The 26,736-nt window shown below is 38.8% G+C and overlaps 1 protein-coding gene across 1 annotated transcript in view; it reads right to left on the reverse strand.

Annotated features, from left to right (window-relative positions):
* gmds (GDP-mannose 4,6-dehydratase) overlaps window positions 1–26,459 on the reverse strand; it is a 57,547-nt gene extending 31,088 nt beyond the window's left edge. The window contains exons 1-7 of the mRNA XM_058073865.2: window positions 26,248–26,459; window positions 22,008–22,052; window positions 19,756–19,843; window positions 18,529–18,638; window positions 16,440–16,632; window positions 15,847–15,951; window positions 9,252–9,379 (exon numbers count right to left, since the gene is read on the reverse strand). Coding sequence (XP_057929848.1) covers window positions 9,252–9,379; window positions 15,847–15,951; window positions 16,440–16,632; window positions 18,529–18,638; window positions 19,756–19,843; window positions 22,008–22,052; window positions 26,248–26,316 — 738 coding nt within the window. The 5' untranslated portion in view covers window positions 26,317–26,459. The remainder of the gene's footprint in view (window positions 1–9,251; window positions 9,380–15,846; window positions 15,952–16,439; window positions 16,633–18,528; window positions 18,639–19,755; window positions 19,844–22,007; window positions 22,053–26,247) is intronic.
* Between the last annotated feature and the right edge of the window lie 277 nt (window positions 26,460–26,736).

The following is a 26,736-nucleotide window of genomic DNA, read 5'->3' on the forward strand; positions in this document are numbered from 1 at the left end:
ATGAAATTGACAGCATTTTGATGACAGGAAGTCGAAATATTGTGGAATTAACAGTAAATTAAAATTATTTTCCCTAAAGTGAATTATCTTAAGTCAAAGGGAGTCACCAGCGTGAGCACCCCTGTTCCAAAACGTGCAACCACTGAGTGGACATTTAGTTTGTTCCTATGCACATTGTGAATGAAATAAGACTGTTAACTATATGAACCAATTGGTTGTTCATTATTAAGTGAAATGTTATATTTATATTCTCTTGTATTTGTAAATGCTCTTTAAGCAAGAAAAAATATGTTTTGTTTTGTCATAAAATTGCCCACACACTACTTCATTATACTGATGTACTGTATATTGTTTGTGAGAGTTGTGACAAATAGGATGAGGAAAGTATATAACAGGGAGAAAGGACAGGGGGCAACAAAGACAGAAAAAAAAAGTCAGCATCAACAGCAGGCTGTGTGAGAGCCAAGGATGCCGCTCTGTGTTTTAAGTCTGTGGTTTCACTTTGGAGTTCTTTTTTTCTCCTGGGAAATAAAAACATTCTTGTTGTTTCTCCAAATGAGCAGCCAGATGTGCAAGAGGGGAGGAGAAGAAAACTCCCCCCACTGTCAGACTGAATTTAGTGGCTGAAAAAAAGAGACCTCCAACACCAGCTCTTCTTCTAGAGAAACAGTTTGCAACCTCTGACCCCTCACCCCTGACCTGAGGGATGAGGAAAGGTAGGTGGAAGAGCTGAAGAACTCAGAAAATGGGAAGTCTATCGATACTTGCACGATGATATTTCAAATTGCTCAAACAAAGTTGAGTGGAAATGTTTTTATATATTTTATTTTACTCTGTTCATAGTCAATGTACTATAACATTGTGTATAAAGAGACACGTTGGCTGCATTTTATAGTGTGGACTTTCCTCCCTCTCAGATGTACAGTATATTTGACAGTTGCAGCTTTTAAATATTCTGGTTTGCTCAGGGACACGAGAAGGCCATATGATTTCTGTGTTAACAAAATCATGAAATTAGCCAATAAAAATTGAATCTTATGTTAAACGTGGAATCCTGCAGAAATTGACATAATGTGAATGAAATGCTGTCATCGTGAGTGGGAGTTTGTACGAGGATGTATTTGCCTGCATGGCAGACATCACAAACGCGAGTCGAAACGGCAAAAAAAAAAAACCTCTGTAATTACAGAGTGGAGGAAGCAAAAAGTAGCGAGGTTAGCTACTAGCAGTTTAGCAGAGCATACTCATACCACAGTGTGAAAACAACTCAGGCTGTATGAGCGTGTTCTTGAGTGTGTGTTTTACCTCTTGTTAATGCAAATGAGCGTTTTGACGACGACCATTGACATTGTGCAAATTCTGAGTGAAATAAGGATAAGTGACAATTGTTCTTGCTTCCAGATCGTCACCACATACTGTCTAATTGTGTAAACAAAATTGGGATGTCATATAAAATATCTTTGATTACATTAGATTAGATTGACAGCAGTAAGCAAGATTCAAAGCACAATAAACCAAATGCATCGACAAGAAAGAAAATCTACGATAAACATATTTATAATATACAATGAACCCATGACATAAAACCTCGTCAAGTGAGTAAAGTATGAGATGACCAAGTACGTAAGAAGGACATTGCTGTGAGCCGCTTCACTGACACTGATTTTTATCAGAAGGAACTTTTGAGCTTTTGAACTTACTTTTTCCCAACTCTCTCACGACAAAACATGCCTTTCAATGACATACTATATAGGATGGATATATATGACTCATACATTCAAACATGCAGTAGTATTGGATACATATCAGATATATATCCATATACACATGACATATGTATAACCTTGTTTCCATAATGTATATTATAACTGTTTTCAAATGGGCAAAATGACATATCTTTCAATCATATGACTTGTGCTGCAGACACATACAGGTAGAGCTGGGCATGCAGCTCGTATGTGGAATGCAACAAAAGCTTTTTAGATGTCAGTATGCATAAGCTCTACATACTGTATGTAGTGTGATACTGAAAAATTAAAACAAAGCATGAAAAAAAAGATGATTGTCAAAGTTCACAACTTGAACAAATGCAGACAAAGATGTTTGTGCTTTGAGATTCGTTATGAATACGTGTTGACATGCTTTTTGGCTGGCAACTTGTCTTCATTTCTGACTGTTGCAAAGTGGAGCATAGGGGAAGAGTGGTGCTAATACTAAGACAGACAAGACTGTTGGTAAAGGAGTTGCAATTCTGTCACAACTCACAAACCTGCTTTCACCACTAAGGATTCGATTGAGTTTGGTCAACACTGCACAGGCATGCAATCCACACGCATGAGTTCACACAGACAAGCACACGCACATCTGCACACACGCTCATTCACAACAGGCAAGAATAAATAAATACACTCCTAATCAAAATTTTAAGACCGGCTGAAAAGTTTTTTTCAGAATTTAAGAATTTACATTTTGGATCTTAAGGAGTTTCTAAGCAAAGCTTCAAACTGCAAAGGAAATGGGAAAGACACAGAAAAATTGGTTACCAACCAATTTTGAAACAGGCTGTTCATCAGCTGATCAAAAAATTTAAGACCACCATTCCATCCATCTTCTATACCGCTTATCCTCACGAGGGTCGCGGGGGTGCTGGAGCCTATCCCAGCTGTCTTCGGGTGAGAGGCGGGGTACACCCTGGACTTTTCGCCAGCCAATCACAGGGCACCTATAGACAAACAACCATTCACACTCGCATTCATACCTATGGACAATTTGGAGTCTCCAATTAACGCGGAGAACCAATCGCTGTTCCGGAGTACCCGGAGAAAACCCATGCATGGGGAAAACGTGCAAATTCCTCACACAGAGATGCCCAAGGGGGGACTCGAACCGTGCAGCTGACCACCATTCCAGAAAATTCAAATCACCTTTGAAATACAAATACAAATTTCTAATAAGGACTCAATAAGATGTAGCTGTGCCATTCTTGTTAAATCATCTGAAATTGGTTTGTGCATGCATTCCTAGTTTCCGGAATCATACAGTTGTTAACATTTCCAGCAAAAAACCCCAAGCACTCCCCCTCCGACCTTCTATTATGTGTAAACACACACACGTATTGAAAAATCTTTTGGTACATTTGTTAGTGTATTCCCATGCAGAAGTGCATCCTAGCAGTCTGAGATCAAGTCTGCAATGCTTCTCACAGGAGCTCTGACCTCTGCATTGCATCCCGTGCTGCCCACACCTTTTAACCTTTCCATGCTTTCGTTCGTGGGATGAAGACACTGGCAGTTGCTGGATGGCAAGACCAATGGGCTGAATTATGGTCCAAGCCAGAGCTGAGTCAACATAACAGGATTTTTCATGGAGAACAAAAACGATCATAATTATAGCCAATAACTGAAGCATAATGAAGATAGATGGTGACAAACTGGCTAAAGCGATACAGGACAAAGCAAGCAAATTGCTGCAGTGCAGTGAAGCAAAACTATGACACAATCTCTACCACGCAGAATTGAAAACAAGGAGCATCCATTATTAGTTCATTGACATAAGTTACATTTGGCACTTGGTTGATATGGTAAAATTGTCAGCTGCAATTCTTATTTTACCTAGAATGTCACGCCAGACCCCAATATATTGTGAAAACAATATATTTGTCTGTCTTATCTCATTATATTATAATCTATATATATATTGATCTATTATAATTATAATAAGACATATTGTAAAGACGTTTCTATTGTCTTTGCCATTTACTTCACACAATACTCTGCAACAGAACACAGTAAAATATACTCACAATTCAAAGCAAATATGAAACTAACAATAATGGCAGAAGTAACATGTCAGGGGTTTGACGCAGTGAACAAAACAGTCACAGCTGAAACATAGGGCAGATGGGTTCTATTTTGGAAACCGATGACCAAAAATGCATTGCTTCTAAGAAAATTATTTTGAAACGCGAACTGGGCATAAAGTCAAAGCTTGTGGGCAGGGAGAACCAAGTCTCAGATAGAACAGACACAGTGATGGAGACCAACTATGAATAAAATACAACAAATATACAAATTATAACCACAGTGCTTTGACCGGGGGGTGGTATTGTTGCACTGTGTCAATTACTTGCCATCAACCGTAGACAGTTGTTCCTCATTTACTGAGGTTAATTGGTTCCAAATCCCAGCCAGTGAATTTCTGCAAGCTTGGATTCAATATTAATAAACGGAAGCTACCATGTTAACTTCGTAGCTGCTAACTAAAAAAAACATGTTTCAAACCAAGTGATGCAGGAGAGCAAAGTAAGAAGTCAAAAACTTAGCACATCCACTGAGAGAAAAGTTGTTAAATCAGCAGCAATATATATATATATATATATATATATATATGTGTGTGTGTGTGTGTGTGTGTGTATATAGTGAGTGAGCAATGTTCGTAGCAAAGGACAACTGTTTTTTAAACACATTGAAAGCCTTGAACTGTATAGCTGCAACTGAAAACAAGAACGAAACAACCAAAGAAACTTGGTCTTTGCAAGATATTTCCAAAAAAAAGAGTGTCAATTCTTGTGATAGCCCCACTAATATTTAAAAATTAGCATAATAGTATAAAATAGACAGTATACTGGAGTACAGAGCTGTTGGTGGGTGGGGTGGGGGGGGGGTCTCTGCTGCAATCTACGAACAGAAACAATTTTAAATGCCCACTGAGAGTTAAAATTTCTGTCTCAATATGATATGTAGCGTTTGGGGGTTATTGTCGTTGTGGCTGAGCACATATTTTGATGATCCAACACCAAGTAAAAAGCTACAAGCTACAGTACTTGGTAATATTAGCCAATGATGTATTACATCAATCAATTGAACAATTTTTTCAATTTAATTAGCAGACATTTTATTGGCTATCACAAAAGGACACATTCTATGCTGGTAAATGTAAAAATGTAAAAAGTAAAAAACAAACTAGAATATTAACCGGAATTTTTCTCAGCCTCGGATCAGAAACTAAATCAGTTGTATCACACTGGTATCACTATGATGCCACTTTGAAACTTAAGAACAGAACAGACATGTTCAAATGTGTCTTTCCCAATCTCCAAGAGTCTATACGTTGAGGTTGTGCTGGCTTGGCCAGCGACAAAGAAAGCAACTGCGCTGAGCACAATTCATTGCATTTGTGAACATTGGATGTAAACAGAAAGTGAAAACATGCTTCTTCATTCATCACTTTGTTTCTGGTTAGAAAACACACGCACACACTAATTAGCTCTCATTATAGTGTGCGGGTTCTCCTGTTTAGTCGCTGACCACCGTCTGTCCTCTTTGGCCCACAGACGTAAACAAACACTTACATGGTCCTTTCCCTTGAGTCATGAAAGTACCAGTCAAGAGAGTACCAAGTGGTCTTTCTTCCACATGCCTCCTGCCATTCCAAAATAGCAGTCACTCACATTCACACACCGACAAATGTCATTACACCATTTCATCATTTATCAAGTTGTATCACCTCAAGCACAAACATCTGAAAACAGGACAAACTGAGGTCAAATAAGGTGCAACATCCGTTACAATGCCCTGAAGAAAAAAAAAAAAAACCTATTAACATTTCCCGTCATCGCTGGCTGTGCAGTTCACACATCAACCTCTCACTTTATTGTAGTTTTTAAAAAATGTATTAACTAATAAATGATCACTGTTTCATGGTTGACGACAGCCATTCATCAGAAAATATGCATATTTAAGCAAATTAAGCATTTTCAAGCAAGTCACAAGACACATGACAGCCAAATTCAAGATTAATTTTGCACTGCTTTTTGCAATTTTGGGGGGATACAAGTCCCAAACTGTATTTCATAAAATTTTAAAATTTTCACCCCAGAGTCAAAAAGTAATTAATGATTCATCACTCTCACCAATTACCTGTGACAGGCACTGTTTGGAACAGCGATTGGCTAATTTGTCGAATTTTTAACCATAACTGTTGAACGATAAACAAATTCAACAGGATAAGTACAAGTTAAATTTTAATTTCTTGTACAATTACTTGAGTCTTTTTTTTAGAAGGAGCGATGTCATCATGTTTTAAAGGGACAGTTGGGATTTTTTTTTTTGACATTTTCAGTCCTTCAACCACATTGTGAAACAGTATTTTGGAGAAACAGTTTTTAGGGTGGCAAAATCTGATAATGATGTCTTCTTGTTGCTGTATGGACAAATACATTTACAGAAATGTACATTTACATCACCGCCCCTTTGCCATCGCATGACCAGAACTGAGCAGCTGTTTACTTGTCTTATACTCCAAAGTGATTTGCAGAAGTAAATCCACTTCATAGTAAGTCGAGACAAACCGGGGAAGCAGAAGACGATGGACCTTGTCCGCAGGCATTATTTTTTCTATTGTTTCGGTGTGTCTCATGGTTTCATTTACAGTGCCACATGTAAGTGTGAATTACATCATTACCTAAGTGGGCCTAAGTGTAATTATTAAAAATGCATTGAAGCACAATCCAGGTTTAAGCCCTATATATACACAGTTATATATTATAATTGGAAATTGGATTTGAAATGAATAATACACACAGCTAATGAAAATGATCAATAGAACAATTAGTATCTGAGTTACGGTCTAGCTTTTAGCCTGGTCATCAGGCTAACATTACAAACGCAATTTTGTCTGCTGTGGCACTGACTCCATTTCCGCCTGCAGAGCCATGGAGCCACACCACCTAAATGTTGAGCTACTCCATCATTCTATAATAATAATAATAATAATAATAATAATAATAATAATAATAATAATAATAATAATAATAATAATAATAATGAAAAAGAGCTTCAAGTCTGTGCCTGACTGAAATAGATACCCGATACATGGCTGAGATTATGCTCAGCCAGACAAGCGCCTTCAGACGTTGTTAAAGCAGACACACAGCACGCCCCTCCTGCCACCCGCAATCCATCCATAGCCAATTAGAAACTATTTCCCTGTCTTGGGTGGGGTGAGGAGAACGAAAGGGAGGACGGGAAGAAAAGCAGTTGCCAGCCGAAAACAGACACACATGGTTCTGCTTAGAAACTGTCAGTTATTTAGATTTGCCATGGTAACTTTGAGCTTATACTGGCTAAATGACTGTTTCAAAAGTGAGATGAAAAGAACAAGATTGAATCATGATGAGAGTCCCCTTCACCAGGATAGGTTGTTCATCTTTGTGTAGTGTTCCACAATTTTGGGCCTGTGTTTCTCTTCTACATCCACCTCAGTTAACCTCAGCACCTTGGGCTTCTGTTTGACTTCCCAAAAGCTGCTTTCTGAAACTGGATACATGAAGTGAGGAGTTGCCTGATTTACCAAAGTTAGAAAGTCAGCAGTTCCCACAGGAAACCTGGAGCATCTCAAGTCAGGGTGCTGCTATATGGAGCAGGATGCACACATGTAAATTAGACTACAAAATTAAATACAGTTCCAGCAAAGTTTAACCACAAAAACATAGTGGCTTTAAAGAAACACTACATTTGTTGGCAGGTAGGCCCACAATTTATCAGTTGCCAAGTGCTTGTAAAAGACTATATAAAATATAATATAAAATTAAGTGTGGATACAAAGGGAGTGAGACTGACCCACAATTGTCACATAAATTAAAGATACTATTATCACGCAAAAAAACAATGACCCCGCACTGATCTGTAGTTAAACCTGCTTCCTGCTACCAACCACCACCAACTTCTCCCATAACAAAATGCTTCTGTTAGACATGATAACCCGTTAAGCCTTTCATCTTCACACCAACGCAAGACACACATTCCCAACTTAATCACACACCTTAACTTATACGCAAACATCGTGGAAACACGCAATTCGAAACAGTGATCGCCGTCTGATCCTAAATGGATTGGTTTCATTGTCACTTCCATCTTCCTCTTTCCTCTGCTTGCTGTTGTCACTATGACTTCAATAAAAACACTATGTCTGTCACCGTCTGCAGGACATGGCATTTCCTTCAAATCTATTTTTCTTTTGAGGGTGTTCAAGGAAGCCTAGTGGAAGCCTGAGAAGGATGTCAGCCTTGGCTGAGTTGTAGGAAATCACAGTGTATTGTATGGCCTCACAGCATGCAGCCTCTCCTTATAGTATCTCTAGTTTTATTCTGGCAGCAATTCATAGCATTCATAGAATGTCACAAATAGCACAGTGGCAATAAAGAGCACTTGGACCATACGGCAAAGTTCATTGTGCCACAGTACAGTGATGGATAGATAGCAAGGGAAAATGGGTTATAGCATGTGACTGCTGTGACTTTTATTACCAAAATGTTCTGCAGGCCTTGTCCACACGAGAACTCTCCTGAGATTTTTTTTTCCTTTTGGTAATTCTGTCCACAATGTTTGTTAGTAAATAGTTGCATCCCGATGGGAACCAATCCCTGGGTGAAAACAATGTAATACACAAGGCACACCTACGTGTGGCGCTGTGAACACAGAGGGAAACACGTGACACACCAATCTATACAAGAAAGAACGCATTTGCATCAGACCGCCACCTTCCGCTTTCCAAGGTCAAGACCTACGACAAAGTGGAATTACTCCTGTGAGACATTTGGGAGTTTGAGACAGCAAAAACATCAGGAGAATGTTGGACTGGGGTGAGTCATTCTAGTCAAAATATTCAGATATTATGTTGGTTTGTCGTCAAAGCTAAAAAAAGTGGGTTGCTTGCTTGTTTATTTCACACTTAACTATTTACAGGAGCTTGCAGGTTAGGTTGATCATCTTTGAATCAAAAGACGATTAGCATCAAATTACTACTCAAATTACTACTAAAGACTAAACATAGTTGCAACTTAGGAACAATAGTTATTACTATATGCCAGTGGTCTTTCTGGGCTTCTCTGATTGAAATCATCTGAATAGTTGTGACAGTGATATTTGAATAGCCTTTAAAATGATATTCATGTAGTGCCTTTTGTTGTCTACTAAATTTACCAGTTATTGAACAATTTTCAATTTTTACAATATTTTTTCTACCTTCAAGGCAATTCAAAGTGCTTTGACACTGTTACCTCATTAAACTGCTGATGGTGCAGCATCAGGAGCAACTGAAGGTTCTGTATCTTGCTAAGGAATACTTTGACATAGTCACAGGCGTATTGGGGATCGGGAGACAAACACCTGACACATGCAACTAGTGAAAAGGGGGCTTTGTGTATATGTTTGTAGTCTTTGAAGTGGTATGTTTTATCAATAGTGTTTTACCTCCACATAGTCTTTGGCATGCCCCCAATCCCTCTTTGAATCCAGGTTGCCCAGCCTGAAGCTCTCCAGCTGGCCAAGGTGAATCTTTGCAACAGAGCGGCTGATCTTTCGTGTCACAAAATTCGACCCTAAATAAAATAAAAAAAACATGTGTCATATTCTCATAATAAATAAAGTTAAGCTTGACGTGACAAATACGCCTCTAAGATGGTGGCTCATTTAAATGGGGTAGGAGATCCAACAATCCAGTCACACACTCCAAAATAAAATCAAAACAACCAGTCTTAATTCACATTAGGTCAGTTTATTATGTTTTAGATTATTAGTTCATTTTAGAGTCAAACTTGATAATTTTCTCCTGTAATTGAAGGTCTTAGTGTAACATGCCAAGTGAAATATCAAACCGAGAGTATTTCACACCAAAGAACCCCAGGGGATTCCCAATGCATGCCCCCAAATTCAACAAGACCACCAGGGTTTTTTCCAATGCAGTGTCCTTTTCAGAACCACATGACACCTGATGCAATTCTTCTGAAATGGACACTGTTCATATTCAGAACCAACACACATGGCTAGATAGTATTTGTGGGAAACCAAATGGCTCATAATTTCTATCACCAAAGGCCTGGGTGTTTTGGCGGAACACTCAGGGCCGGTGTCATGTTCTCTACTCAAGCTGTGGTAAGAAAACTGCTGTGGAGAGTCTGCTAATAAACGATGCAGTTTTCCAAGCAAAATAAGACATTAGCAAGCTGAAAATGAAACCCAAATATTAGGGTGTCAGGTCGACTAACACACTCTCTTAGTTGAAAGAGTGTATTAGAGCTGGCTTGGTTGTTCCGTTTTGTGCTTAAATGGCAAAAATAATCACCCTGATATGTGGAAATAGTTGGAAGCGTATTCATTTAAGAGTGATCTAGTTTAATTCCATAAACACTTTTGATGTACATTAATCTACCTTAATCCTGAACCACTTAGAGACATCTTAAAGGCTCAGACATACTGTTTTTAAACTCATCATATGTTAGATGACTGTTGCTTTCGTGACTTTTTTTTTTACTGCACCCATCCCGGCCATAATACTAGTACAGCTATAACTCGATACAGGGTCGCTGTTACTCTGACATAGAGCAGGGCCTCCATTTAGCCTCAGGAATATCGCATGAACCCAATCATGCAAATGCTCCAAATTTGTAGTAATTATTTCACTGAATTATGACAGATCTGCAAGCTGAGAAGAAACAGAAAGTTAGGCACAAGTATTTACAAAAATACAGACTGTTGTGTCTTGGCAGCAGTTAGTTTGTCTCCCTTGTCGTCATGTTTTCAATATTTAAGTTTGACACTATCGTGCATTTTATGTCCCAAGTTTGATTTTTTTGATCAATGGTGTTTAACTACCACACAGTATTTCTCACACAGCCTGTAGGTTTTTATGCTATAGGTTTGGAGGTTAAATGTAGAATGGCATAAGATATACTGGTATAGTAGTACAGTACCACAATCATTAATCAGTAATTTATTTACCCCCGACACACCTGGTCTACATAAAGGTCACACCTACTGTACAGTATGTTTGGAATGGCACTACTCCCTTGTTTCTCTAATTGGTACAGCATGGACCAGAGCTTTACTGAATATATTTGCCTGCCTGGTGGACAAAGCGTGCTCTGTTGCTAGCCACTGTGTTATTGTGTTTCCTGTACTGGCAGCAGCACTCAGGACAGTCAGGATGAAGTCTGGGAAGGGAGAAGGTTGGGCATACACAAGATTTTGAGGCCAAACAAGGCAGAGGTGGCCATGTCACTTTACCCACATCTTGGCAGAAAGTACAATAAAACCATGGACCATGAAAATAAGGCAGACAGCAAAACCCATGCCAGGAACACCCGTGCCAGAAAATAACTTTTTTTTTGTTCTCTGTCTTTTCTGCTTTTGTATTTTCGACAGACAAATAGAAGTGGCTTCATTTGCTTCACTGGCACAGCTGAGCTGAGTCAAAGTAGCGGAATGAGGGCAAACAAGAATGCCCATCAAAAGCGAAGCGATGATGGTGTACATGCATGTGGACAAGAATTCTCACCTGGAGGCTTGGGTGTAACCATGATGCAATGTGTATGTAAATGATACCGAAAAATAGCAACCACTACATTTTTTGTGTGTATAGTATTGTCATTATGTGTTTGTCAATGTGAATAGGGTCTGGTGTGAAAAAGTGTCTTTTTGCATGTTTTTTTTTACACTTAAATGTCTCAGATTATCAACCAAATAGAAATGGGACAAAAATTCCAAAACTACAAGGCCCTTTGTAAAAGCCCTAGTCAAAGTCCAAACCTGAATTATATTGAGATGGTGTGGCATGACCTTAAAAAGGTGGTTCACGCGCCTTTGTAGCTGAATTACAACAATTGTACAAAGATGAGTGGGCCAAAATTCCTCCACGGCCCCTGTAAGGGACTCACAGTTATCGCAAATGTTTGATCGCAGTTGTAGCAGTTGTGACCCAACCAATTATTAGGTTATTCACATGTCCTCAAACAAAACAACCATAGCAATACGGTGACCTGCAAAACAGTGGCACGTAGCAGATATACAAAATAGATTTGTTTGTGACTGTAAAAAAATGCAGAAAGTTCACAAACTTTTTATGTGAGAAAAGGGTTTGCGTCAAATATACTTCTTTGAGCATCTCCACTCAATCAGATGAAATTACTGCTACAATAATATTAAATTATATTTACATTTCTGCAAAATTTTAAATAATGCTCCAAAAGGAAATACAATCTCCTTTGCCGTTATGCAGGTATCCAAGTTCGGCCAAGTCTGGAGCCAACAGGCACACTTGAGAACAAGCACTTACTCGACAAGTATCTTGGTTACCAGGAAAACAAACAGATTCTGACAACTCAATGGAGATGAGAGAAGACTCAAGTGTTATAATCTTGTGACACGCCTGATTGATAAACTGAGGGATGTTACACAAGATGGTGGAAAGAGTGGAATCTCATCATCATGTCCCTGAATTGTCAGAAGACACTTTTTACCCGGCTGCAGTTCATTTGAGGTTTTCATCGAGACACTGATTTTTTTTTTTTCCCACTTTCGCTTTTCCCTGTGAGGTGTCGCCACGATTCAAACGCATTCATAGTTTTGGCTTACTTTTTACGCCAGATGTCCTTCCTGACTGAGTCCTGGCCCAGAATCACACTGCCCTCCTACCATAAAAGGCAGATGTCAATAAAAAACGTGTTGTACTGAGTTGCATCATACTACAACCCCATGACCAAGTCATTCACATGTGTTTCAATAACTTCTAGTTTTTAAAAAAAGTATTTTGCACATGCTTTTGTGAGATGGGAAAAAATTGGGGGAAAAAAAACTCCAGAAAGTGAACAGCTGTGTTTGAAAGGGCATCACTAAATTTAGCAGTTATATTATATGTGCTGTATCAACATCCCTCAAAAATGCATTTGCTCCTAACATAACAGTGTATTAAAGCGAAATAAAAACCACAGACCTCCGTGGGCGTAAAAATGAACTGACCTAAACAAAATAAACCTGAATATTAGCCTATAACTGGAAGTGGTGAATGGTACCAATGATGGATATACCACAAGTCTGATCCAATTTACAGAAAAAAATGATGTGAACATGCTCATAATACAAATTAAAGACAGATCACGAAACAGGGTGGTTATCATGTTGTTTTGTCAAATCACTTTTAGCAGGGATTTGATTTGGTGTGTATGTTCATTAACAGCCAACAAAGACGCATTGAATTGTTGTTTGCACAGGAGTTATGGCACATCACTCTAGCCAAAATATATATATATTTAGTATTGAGCGCTGTCTCATCTCTCACAGCAATATGGGGCCTATTTTATAGCCTGGTCATACTTATCCCCCTCTCCAGAGTCAGTCTGAGAGTTTTTATGGGGAAAACGGTAATGCAAAACAAAAGGAGGGTAACATGGGTGATAAATGTCCAGCAAATGCACACATCTGTTTGTTTTGTTTCATGCTGGATTTCCACTTTGTTAATTTTCTTCCAGACTGTGCAATCTGAATCCTCCAATGCAGAACAATGGAATTTGCCGGTTTATTGGTGGAACAGTCAGTTGTTAGTGAAAACAGTAAGATCAGCTGGATACACGGTTCTGCTAGTATTAGTTACAGATACTGCAAGATACTGTAAAGAGTGTGTATATTAATATAGATTTCAAAGAAGGACAGAAGGTGCATCCTGTTAAGATGAAAATGGGGGTTTGCTCCTCACTCGGGCCGATTACAGTGATCAGCTGTGAGCATATTTACTTGCTCAAACATGGTGAAAATATCTGAAAACAGCCAGTCAAAGTCTACTTCTTTGTTCCACTTCCGTTAATAATAATTATAAGTTGTCAGAAATGTAAACAAAATGACCAAACATGGTACTAAAACGCAGAGCTGAGGGCAGTGAAATACATGTCAGCCGTGACTAGGTTAGGATGATTATACTATATTATTTTGAACACAGTTAATATGTTTCTTGTTGGTGGAAGAACACATAGTTTAGGGTTTCTATGTATGACATCCACGGGCATCATAACAACATCACAGCTTTCTCTGTGTGTAGGAATGAGGGAAGTAGGTTAACGTTTACCTAATCTTGCCAATACTCAGTCAGTAGAAGAACAACCAGTTCACATAATACACAGTAATTGTTGAAGTAATTAAATTGTTATGCAATTATTGTGGCTGTCTAGAACTCATCTAATGAACTTCCAAGGAGGCCATAATGGAGAACCAAGTACACAATCGGCATGGCAGTGATAACCTGGGCCCGGGGAAATTGCTGGAAAGCACAGCTAGTATAAGCAACAGCATTTGGATTTGCTTGTGCAAAACTGCTAAGAGACCTCATACCACATCATAGCAGAGATTTCCTGCTTAACTGCAACAACAGTCTGAGCGCTGAGAATAGAGGGCATGACTAAACCAAATTCCTACACAAAAGGCTGACTGCAAAGAAAATGGGAAGCATGGAGCGGAAATGAATAAATCCATACTGTGGGGAAAATTATTATTTGATTCCTTTCCATGATTTTGTTGACAGAAACAGAAACTGAATGAGGAATAGCATCATGCCTTAAGAGAATATATGTCTGTAAGTAATGTGCAATTACAATTACATGATAAACAGTAGCGTTTTATTAAGGATACAAATTATGTCTAGTTAGGAGATTGTAGTTGCTGTGCTTAAACTAGTATCTATAACATACAAACATACAAACTTTTGTCATATGCACGATAATATTTCTGTATATTATATCCATACTGATGTTATATTGATATTTCTTAAGTAAAGACCAACCTTGTTTTTTTTTTTATTGGAGGACATTTAGCTGTTAACTTGCAGTCAAGCCTTGCACAAGGAAACATACTGCATGGCCAATACAGTGTTGATTGGAATACATGACATAATGATCAGTAGATGACGTGATATGGTTAATAAATACGAATAGGGAAATTAACAACTAAAATATTGTATATTGCATTGATTATGGTAAGAAACAACTGGCACATAAGAAAGATCTGGAATATGTTGACAGCACTGAGGTCAATTTCAAATATATAAAAAAGAAATTTAAATATTTAGCATTTACCATAAATGCATATCTTATGTCTTGTCTTATCTTATTACTTCCAGCCTAGATTGTCATTACTATTTTCTTGCAACCATAACTACAATTACATTGTGACACATGGGTATGCGGGTTGTGGTCCCTTTTTTAATTTGCCCTCTGAGCCCTGAGGGTTGTGGCACTGATTTAACCTGATTTATATGCTACCGTGACCCAAAATGAATACCACATGACTGCATCTTGAGTGCTGCACCCAGGTCAACAGTTCAGGTGTTTATGATTTATCCCCCGTTGAACGCCCTGACCGCGACCCCAGCCAAAGTCAAGGGGTCAGCCAATAAAACCTAATGGATTACCACTAAAAGATAGGTGTGGGAACTGGGAAAGTTTACTACCAAACGGTGTTTATTACTGAGGCACAGTACCATGGGTGCCAATTCAGACTAAAATGCAGTGATATACAGCATGTTGTAAACAATAAAGAACGTGTTTGATTAATGGGGGTGGGGGGGGTGTCAATGATGGCATAGGGCTAATATGGTTTTGTTTCTTAATTATCTTCAATATGTCGCTTATTCTCATTAGGGTCGCGGGGGTATTGCTGCAGCCTACCAACTGACTTCAGCCGAAAGGCGGGGTACTCCCTCGACTGGTCGCCAGACAATACACAGAACATTCTAAATATATTCATCAATAATTGTGATATTATTATGATATATAAGTATAGTATGTGCTTGAATGGCAATGGTAATAAAGTGGTTGAGATGCTATGTGGTCACATATTGAATGCAAAGTATTGAATGCAAGTCACATATAAAATACACTTACCATGGCTTTGCAGATCATAATAGGGAAAAAATAATGTCATTTATTCAAATATTTTGCATTTTGTATTAAACAGCAGGTATTATAAGTTATTTTTTGCAAAAACTATTTTACAAAGTCCCTAGTGCTGGGACAGATGCACTCACCTCTCCTTGGACTCTCGTGGTTAAAGAGGATCCCATTGACAGCAAACATGTTGTAGGCCTCTCTGAAGTTCACCACAATCCAGTAGGCATACAATTTAGCAGCACCTTAAAGATATTTTTTTTATTTTACTTTACATGCAATTATGTATGGTATGCAAATGCAGAAATAGACTTCTGCAAAGTAAAGATAGCAAAGTGTCATTTAAATTCCATATCAACAACATCACTAGCTCTCGCCCATCACTTATTTTTACCGTTGGAACATTAATGTGATGAAAATGAGTGCTGAGTAGTGTGGATACAAAGATGTCTTTGTTTAACTGAGAATGACAGTCTTCAGTTTGACATTTAGCCTCAGGGTGTGTGTGAGCTAAAGAGCTGCCTAAACACTAAAGCCCACCTCTATCCTCTGTCTCTCTCTCACACACACCCTCTCTACTGAAACCACACACATACACACATTTTTTAAGCAATCTTTGTTGAATTTTGCCTGAACATTGCCATAGTCAACCAGTTAATCAGCAGAAAAAAACAAAACATACATCACATGACTCCATTTCCACACAGCTCTACATTGCATATGAATACAGTACCGTAAGGTGAGCGAGGATAAAAGGGTGTGGTTTCCGTCTGTGGGATCTCCTGGACTTTGCCATACAACTCACTGGTGGAGGCCTGATAAAACCTGACGCTGCTGGTCAGACCGCACGTCTTTATAGCATCCAAAAGACGAAGTGTGCCCACGCCATCAACATTAGCCGTGTACTCAGCCAATTCAAAGGAGATCTATGGAAAAGAGAGAAACAGAGGAAACCTTGTACAAAATAATAGTCAGAACAACTCAAGATAAGAAAATAAATTGGAGTCATCTCGCCTCTTGCAAGTTATTAATAACAATAGTTAATAACTAAATGTACAGTGATAATTAATGACAGTTATTAATTAGAAAGTATGTGAACGTCCCTACTTGTTTACTTACCAGATGACCTCCTCTGCATGATTTGCAATCAAGCATAAACAGCAAAAAAGCGCAAACACATCATATTACTGTAGAACTTGGTCATAGAATGCTTGCTTCTTTGGCAAAATATTTCCTGGAGGAAATGCTTTCAACAATTTAAAAGAGAACCTCATTTGAAGAATATACTAGTTGACACAAACTAGCCAAATATTTATCAGCTATAAAGTGAAGCGAGTGGACTTACAAAATCAGCAACTAATTGGCAGATTCGGAACCACACAGGGAACCACAAAAAGGAAGAACTTGAGCTGACCCACACTATCCCACGATCCAACAGTAACCTGTTTTAACCACAAGTACAACCTCTGACTATCCAGCTGTGTGCTCCAATGAACATCTTCTTACCCCCACACGCACACACACCCCAAATATTAAGTACAGCAGAGTTTCAGACTTTCCAGACTGAATATACACTAAAACCTAAAAAGCAGCATTTTTTTAACACAGAATTTCTTCCAAAAAACATAACAAGGTGTTCCACAAATAGATGAGGTGAAAAAAATAGTCTTCACGCTCATGTGGTCCAGACAAAAATCTAAAAACAGCTAGACACAGAGTTTGTTTTGGCTGAATACAAGCATTGCCATTAGCAATAGCTATCAGCTAAGTGTAGGACAATGGACACGGTTGCACGGCTTGTGGGAATTTACATTGATGTAACTTTGTCACACCGTGGCATGGTCGTGACCCCAGGATGCAGACAGCCCCCCCCCCCCCTTAAGAAACAGATCCTCGACTCCACAGTCACACCGGGTGGGTGGGGAAAAGATCAGCACAGGGTCGCCAGGCTCGCACCCTCCACCATGATGTCGGGGCCCACTGAGCTGTATTAAATTTCCCCCCATACAGTGCCCCTGGCCAATAGCATTCATCATAAATGGAACAATTTACAGTTCATTCATGTCATCGATATGTGATCAGATCTCACTCAAGGATAATCGGTGATTGGAGCACTCATACTGTAATGCGACCGCTCCTTGTAGGTCCTTAATGATTAACCAACACAATAGTAGTAATAGTAGAAACCGTAGTGTATATATAGTACAGTAGAAATAAAATACAAACACTCAAAATGATCCGAAAGTCAAACCCACAGCATGTTCGCTCATGCACCCACAACCGTGCCATGCTCCCTTTTTGGAAAAATTTGTAACATAATAAGCAGGAGTTTGTGGATATTGATATCAATTACCCTTGGACACATATTTAAATATACAGTGGGACCTTGGTTAGCATCATAAATTTGTTCCAGGTCTGACTCTAACCAAAACAGACCCTAACAGAAGTTTTTCCCACAAGAAAAATGTACTGTAAATTCAATTAATGTTAACACAAAACACATTTTTATAGTTTGGTAATGGTTTAATTTTATTTGAACATGCATTAGGTTATAATGGAATGCTCCCTTGCTGCACTGTGTGTGTGTACTAGCTGATCCATGTTGCCCTTGTTCTATGGAACACCTAGGTGCTGACCTAATACACAGGGTGAACCTCTTCCTGGCCTGTTTAGAAACAAGACATCATAAATCATAAACACAAACATGAGCTTCCCCTGCACTGAGTGGCGGTAATCATGTTGGCTCAAATGCTAATTGCCACCTAATTAACAACTGTTAATCGCTATTGGGATTAAGTGGAGGGAAAGAAAGATCATGGTACCTTGACGTGACTCTGAGCACCCAGGTTGTAGATCTCTGTAGGCTTGACTTGGTTGATGATCTTCACCAGACATGTGCTGTCAGTCAGGTCACCATAGTGTAGCTTCATATCTAACAAAGAAAGGGGCAATCAGGCATCAATGAATTCATCTTAAAATAGGACTCAAGTGGCGATATCCCAATGATTAGGTATGGGTGAAAATATTAAAAGGCAAAAATACCACACATTTACTGGAGATGATCATAAGCCTATCCTACTTGATTGACACTTGCAGTGAGAAAACGGGGGCATGCTGGAGCCTATCCCAGCTGTCTTCGGGCGAGAGGCAGGGTACACCCTGGACTGGTCGCCAGCCAATCACAGGGCACATATAGACAACAACCACTGACACTCACATTCATACCTATGGACAATTTAGAGTCGCCAATTAATCTAACATGCATGTTTTTGTTTTCTCAGAGTAGAGCCGCTTATCCTTCACATCAAGAGGAGCCATTTGTGGCTTCGGGCATCTAGTCCCGGACCCCTCCCTGGTGAGGTGTTCTGAGCATGCCCAGCCGGGAGACCGAGGAGACACTGGAGGGATTATGTCTCACAGCTGGCCTGACAATGTCTTGGTGTCCTCCCGGTGGAGCTGTAGGAGATGGCCGGGACCGATGCAGACCCGGATAAGCGGAGGAGAATGGGATCATTATTTTAAATATTGGTTATTGTATAGGTATCAGTCTTGAGTAGTAGAAAGTTACTGGTACCGGTCTGAAAAAATATATATGTTGTGCATCCCTAATTTATTTTATATAATAATATTTCATTTCCCAAAACTTCCTGGTCTGTGTTGCTTTACAAAGGCTACAATTAACACTGAATGTTCATGTGGTTCTCTGCCGCCTTTCTGTTGTCCTGTTAACACCTCTCTCGCACTTTGGCGAGCTTTCTCAGTCACCATCCGTAGTGCCCCTGAGAGAGAGTGGCTTTACAGCCTAGTAGAATGTGCTGGAGGCTTGTGTTGTGGGTACTGCATAGGCAAGAGCATTCTTCGTACCCAAACCACCAGTAGATGTTACAAAGACAGGGAAGTTTAGGTGGCGCGAATGAAGAAAGTGGGTCTCCCACACTTCTGACCAATAGATGCTCCGGTTGACAACTCCCTTAGTTTGTAATGATGAAAGAAGATAAACAACCACACAGATATTGCAGAATGTAGAATTTAGTGTCGAAAAGACCTACTGCCTTCAGTGTGTGTCTGTGGGTTCTGGTAGAGATGCTCAATGCGTCCAGTATTGAAGGAGCTGGAGCGTCTCAAAATGCCATGAACCTGAGGATTTAGGAGATATGACCGATAGATAAGTTAGTAGCAAAAAAGCTTGACCTGATTTGTAATTCTATGTTTCAAGTTCTACAGCTGTGGTCAGAAGTTTACATGAAACTCTTATTTATTCACTCAATTAGGTCTGCAACTAAATATTATTTTAATCATGATCAATCGGTCGATTATTTTCCAATGAATCAGATTTGCACATTTTTAATTTACAACTCTTTATTCAGAAACAGAAGATTTGAACTGACCGAGCAAATACTGCAAGTGCACAAATACCAGGTTGCTGCTTCAATATTTTGTCTAAATTAAGGCTAGATGTTTGTCAAATAGCTTCAATAAAACAATAAATGTCCACAAAATACAATAATTTTCCAAGTCAATTCATCTGAAGCTTATTGTTTCAATTAATGATGTAATCGTTTGGGCCATGAATGGACCAAAGTAATAGGAACTGACGACAGTTAGTGGTTGGGTCCGCAAAACACAAAGTTAATTCCTAAAACACAAAGACAATAGGTCTGCTTTCATGGATGACTAAGGACATTAAAAAATATTCAAATTTGAGAGGCTGAAATCAAAGAATATTTACATATTTAAAATCAACAAATGATTAATCGATTACCAAATAGTCAGTTAATTGGGTTATTAACTGTCGACTGTAATTGCTGTCGATTTAACAGCATCTAACTTTTGTTGATAATGTGTAAGTCTAAAAATCTATTTAAACTAGTCTCTTTAAGAGTAGCAAAACATTTGAATCAGCAATGAGGAGTTGCGTTCAAAGACATTATGTAATGCAATGTACATTTACTTTTCAGTCCAGCATACTTAATGGAGCAAATTGTACACCCAAATTAAGAGTTATGAAGTGAATATAAGAATATTTCTGTTTATTTACACACACACATTATAAAGCCATTTTGTGGCGTTAAATACAGTGTATGGTGTTGGAATTGTACTGCTGTTGATGTGTTCAGGTCAGAGTAAAGTTAGAAAAGAGCTGTGTGGGGACTTCTCCACTTAGTTACATTAAAAAAAATGTAACGTAGTTAATGAAATAGACAAGTTACTGTCATTAACAAGTTATTTTTGACAGGCCAAAATATTTGTCTTAAATTAAGAATATAACTGGTTAAATGTATTTTCTAAACTCATAAACAAACTCCCACATGGAAAATATATCTAAAGATTTGCTGATTTCAAACCAATGAAGACTGCACTGGAAATTTCCTCAACCGAACCAAGATTTATTATATTACGGCATTTCTCCATCGGTTTGGCTCATTTCTTGAGACAGACATTACATTCTTAAAACTCTAAGATGATTTGGCCAAACAGTCGTACGGTTCAGCACAACACTGTAGCTGACTTGCAAAAATTTATCTCCCAAAACTGCTAATTCCTTTCCCATTGAACTAGTCAGTGGCACCAAAATGCAAGGATCCTTCTCATTGCTTTGACTCATTTTCTGAAACAGACCAGTTTCTGCTGCATATGAATTATTTATAGCTCCTGGATTACATGTCAGTGACATCTAAATTGTTGTATATGGACATTCCACTTTGTTACCTTACTAAGTATTATTAAATGTGGTTATGAATGTGTTTTCTTACATACGTGTTATGCAATTGTTGTTGTATACTTATCAATGACTGATGAAATATACACGTCTGATTTTCAGAATATTTTCATTCATTTGTGAATACTCAACTGGCGATTTGACACCCTGGGATGCGCCCAGCCATCATGTCACGTATTATTGTCTTCTTCCAGAACATTCTGACATTTTACTAAAGAGGTAGGTTTTATTGTATCCATATACGCTACATTAAAAATATGATTATTTCATCTTATGTAACTTTAATTCATCTCCTTGATGGTGTAAACAATGCCTCTCCCTCAAATTGAATGTTGCAAACACTCCACGGAGACCGGAATTGGTACCCCAATATGGTACCTATTGATTTACGCTAGTCTGTGCCCGGTAGTACAGATGGAATCCGGTCTGTTTCCTATAAAAGTACTGTCACTGGTACCCAAAGTCACAATAAAAATATTATACTTAGAGGTTTGCTTACTTCATTTGCTTGAAATAAAAAAAAAGTCATTTTCACGATTTGAGTTTGTTTCAAGTATGGCTTTTTTTTGCAGTGTGTCATACCTCATATCCTTTGGAGAGCAGAAACTCCGCCAAGTATGACCCATCCTATAAAAATGAGACAAAATAAAGGGACAAATATTACAGCCTGAAAGAGTCGAGTCCAAATCCAAAGCTCAGTGAGGGATAATAACTCGTGTCAGTGGTTACAAACATCATCACACTACAAGACAGATTTGTGTGAATATATCAAATGTGTTTCCTACAATCAAAGTGGACAAGAAACAAAACATTCAATATTAAACGTTCAACTATTCATCCAGTGAATAACCTGAGCCATGAAATCTATGCACCTCTAATCGCACTAATAATAGGCGGTTTGCAGAACAGAACAGTGTCTCCAATTTTACAAATACTGTTGCAGCAATGAAGTGACCGAAAATGGTATGTGCATCTTTAATGTCATCTACAGAGTTGGCAACCTTAGTATGGTGAGTATCCCACCTTTGCCGCAAACTTAAAAAATGAAAGGATTGTATATATTTTGGACTCTGTGACATATTATCCCGAGTATTCAACCCCCTTTTTACAGTGTTAGCATGCTGCCCTCCATAAAATTCAAACAGTACTCCAGAGATCTACAAGCCGACACAGGACCAATGCTATTCAATGTGTGTATTCATATGTGCACAAGTGTGAGCCCTGTCAATAAGGTCTTGTTCCCGTCATCCATTTACGTCCTCGTCTTTTTTCCATCCTCAAACTTTCCAACCACACATTCTGCAAAACTCTGGAACATTCTGAGTCGCTCATGGCATTTATCCCGCTCACATATGTGCACATATACAAACACCCTTACACACACACTAATGTTCATGCTGCCATCATGCTTGCCCTGTGGTTCCTGTCCTGGTCTGGGAAGTAACAGTTAGGGTGCAGGGGCCTTAAAGGGTGGTGTCTGCTTTGGTTAGGTACTGCATGGCAGCGCTGACTCTTGAATCTCAATATTTGCCCCACTTCCTGCTCTAATGCTACAAGCAACACCCCACGAAAAACATGTGCGTGTGCATTAAATATCATTTTAGCCTATTATAACCACACAATGACTTATAATTATGGATGACTGGTCTGACACTGCAGATGTAGACGTGCATGCGTCATGGACAATGGATGGACGTATGGATGGATGCTAAGCAATACCAAGAAACGACATTTAATATGGAAAGGCAAATTATTCTGCACACCACCACACAGCAGGCTGAGTAGGAGACCAGTATGTTAACGTTAGTACATTAATAGTTATTCAACTATACAATAGCACAGGCTGAATATAGGATACAGGAGCCGTATCGTTTGTCTCGTTGTCACAAGCCTAGCGCGTCCTCTCGTGGCTGTTAATGGTAATGCTCACACCTTGGTTCATGTCAGTCAGTATGAATTACCATGTCAAATTACACTAAACTGTAAGTCACAGGACCAGCCAAACTATGGATAAAAACATGACAGAAAATATGGTATATGACTATGCAGTGTTTCCCCAAACATTATGTTGGGCATACGTATATATAAATGTATACAGTATGGAAAGTAATTATTTAATCCCCTACTGATTTTGTTAAACTCTTTACAAAAGATTTGAAATCCTCGTTGACAGTCAGTCGTTTCAATGAGTGGGCCGTAAGGGTTGTACACATCTGAGGGTGGATTTTGCTTAGAGAAACAGCCCCAGAGCAGTGTGCGCTTTATGAGCACATAACCGGTCTGTGCAGGTTAGAGTGCTTTCTGGTTGGTAGGGGATGAAATTTAAACACATTTATAACATTAATTTGATGTTTCAATTCAGCATCAGATACGTACTTATTTTCCCTGCTATGTGAACCTATAACGACATTTTGGGCCCAGGCAGCCCCATTGCCTGTCTCACGGTATTTAGAGCTCCAGCTGGTGTCATGCTTTCCTGCCCCTGTGCCAGCGTCAAAGCATTTCATGCCAGACCAATGGAAAAAAAAGTCTCAAGCCTCAGCTCTGTTTAATAACAAGAAGCCCCTTTGAATCCATATTAGCTCATAAACCCTGCCCTCACCTCACTGTTTCCTGTCATGGGCAGTTTCATGTTAGCAGTAATTTGTAGTGGCATTATTTAATGGTCAGGAGATGATAGTACACATATCCAACCATTACCAAGTCAATATCACCTGACAAAATTAAAACCTTTAAACAATCTCTATTTAGATGCCTCTATTTTGTAGTTAAATACCAAAGGATGTTAAAGTAACTGGAGAGCTAGTATGTACATATTACAGAAAACATTGAAAAATAAGCTTCGCAAAAGTATATGCAAGAAAATATATGCAAGTTATGTGAGTAAACCCATAACACTAAACAAACAAACTGACATCCGAATTACATTGATTTATAAATACAGTATAAGTAGGACAAAGACAATGTCAGTTCTTAATGTCCATCAATGATCATTCACAACCTAGGTTCCCAATATGGGTTATGTCAATAAAAATGAAAAGCAATAAGCGCAATACACTCACAATAACAAGTGCATCTGAACAGCTCATTGTGCAAGGACAACAGAGCAGAATGACTAGGAATAGTTTGGAAGATGAGCTCAAGCTGAACTGAAATGCTGTAGGAATAGTTGAATGTTGAAACGTAGAATGGTAATACCTAACATGAGAGTGGTAAGTGTTTATATATATGTTTACCTGTGAAGGTAGCAAAAAATGATAGTATGCTGACGATAGCCTTCTGGCCAAGCTAACATGATAATGTTAATATGCTAACACCTAACATGATAGTGCTTTATATATGTCAATCCATGAAAATGGAAAAAATGCAAGTAGGCTACCATTAGCAAGGTGACAATGCTAACATTTTAATGTTATCATGCTAACATCTAACAGAATAGTGCTAAGTGTTTGTATATTTGTTTACCCATGAAAATAGCAAAAAAAAAATTGACAAATGGAACAATTCATGGCTCCATTTATCAAAGCAAGTCTTCCTGGTGCTGAAGCAGCAAATCAGCCAGCAGACCATCACATTACCACCACCACCACCATATTTTACTGTTTGTATGATGCGCTGTTACTTTTACGGTAGATGTCATGGGACACACACCAAAAAGTTAAACTTTTGCCTTATCAGACCACTGATTATTTTCCCAAAAGGTCTTGGGATCATTGAGATGCTGTCTGGCAAAACTGAAACGGGTCTTAATGTTCTTTTTGCTCAGCAGTGGGGGGGTTTTGGGACTCTGCCATGCAGGCAGTTTTTGCCCAGTGTGTTTCTGCAGTTCTTTGGATGTTGTTGTGGGATGTTTTGTTGGATGAGTCGTCACTATGATCTTGGGGTAATTTTGGTTGGCCAGTCACTCCTATGAAGGTTCACCACTGTTCCATGTTTTCACCATTTGTGGTTCAGGAAGAGGGTTAACACTTTTTCACACCACTTTACACTGTATACATAAAAATATGAATGCTGTTTTGAAGAATGTTTGCCCTTGAATGGTTGTATGCATACATGCACATATATTGCCAATGCTCAATAAAAATATCTAAAACCCTAAATAAAAAAAAATCTACCAAAGACAAAAAATAAGTATGCAAGTGCAGAGTGCAATCAGAAATTATAAACACAGAAAAAATAAGACGAAGCAGAAAATGCACATACTGAACATACAACAGGCCAACAGAGTCAGGTTTTTGGCGAGAAATACCAGCTTGTCAACATTTGCTAGCTACAGGGATGAATGAAGGCAGGTGTGTTTGGCTACACACTGCAGGATGATGCTGATTTTTTTACTAAAAGCATATCATTACAAGAAAATGTGACTTTGTACTTGTAACCTGCTACCCAACAATCTACAACAACCAAGGCTTTACCAATACAGTCACACAAATACCACTAAACTTAGCTACACATGCTTGTCAGGTTGATACCTGCAGGTTTGGTCTCTCTGGGCAAACACAAACGTGAAGCAAAACTGCTTTCATAAATGTGCTAGCTTTCGTTAGATTCTCTTCCCTCTCTAGTAACACACAAACTCAATATATATATTTTTTATCTACTGACGCGACAGCAGTATTATAGTAAGCTAGAGTATGTGAGCACGTGACACAACCAGGAAGTGTTACCAAGGCAAGTGACATCACTCCAGCCGCGGCTGCAGGATACTCACAAGGACCAGCTTTCGTGACTATACAAGCTGCGCCCTACAAGGGTGGGAGACAATTCAAGTCTTTGCGTGTAACTGCTCATTCGATGCTTAAGGTAACAATGGTTACAGTACCTGTCCCGTGATGCCAGTGATAACAGCCACTTTCCTCTCATTCCTTGTAACGTCGGAGCACTGAGCCATATTTTATTTCACAAAGCGACCACTAGAACAGGAAGAAGCTGTCTGTTCAGTTTACAGTTAAACATACATCCAAACTGTCACTGAATGTACTATGTACACATTCACTACATTCATCTGAACACGACGTAGCAGGAAGAAGCTATCTAAACCAATCAGAGAACAGCAGTAGAGGACGCTTCAACGAAGAAGGATGACGCGTCTTAAAAACTAGCGCTTTCATCCACAGCGCCATCTGCAGGCTTGAATTAGAACTACTGTATATTGAATATAGTGGTTTAGTCATGCTACGTTAATATTCTTTTATTTTTTGCCACTTAAATAGATTTGTATTCTATCCATACACTTTAGCTGACAACATATAGTCATGTATGCATTGCGCTCACTTTGTGGCTATATTATTTTCTCTCCAGGGTTATTAAT

This window comes from Doryrhamphus excisus, linkage group LG4 (genome assembly GCF_037039965.1).
Source record: "Doryrhamphus excisus strain RoL-2023G ecotype Guam linkage group LG4, RoL_Dexc_Guam_v1.1, whole genome shotgun sequence".
Taxonomy (NCBI): Eukaryota; Metazoa; Chordata; class Actinopteri; order Syngnathiformes; family Syngnathidae; genus Doryrhamphus; species Doryrhamphus excisus.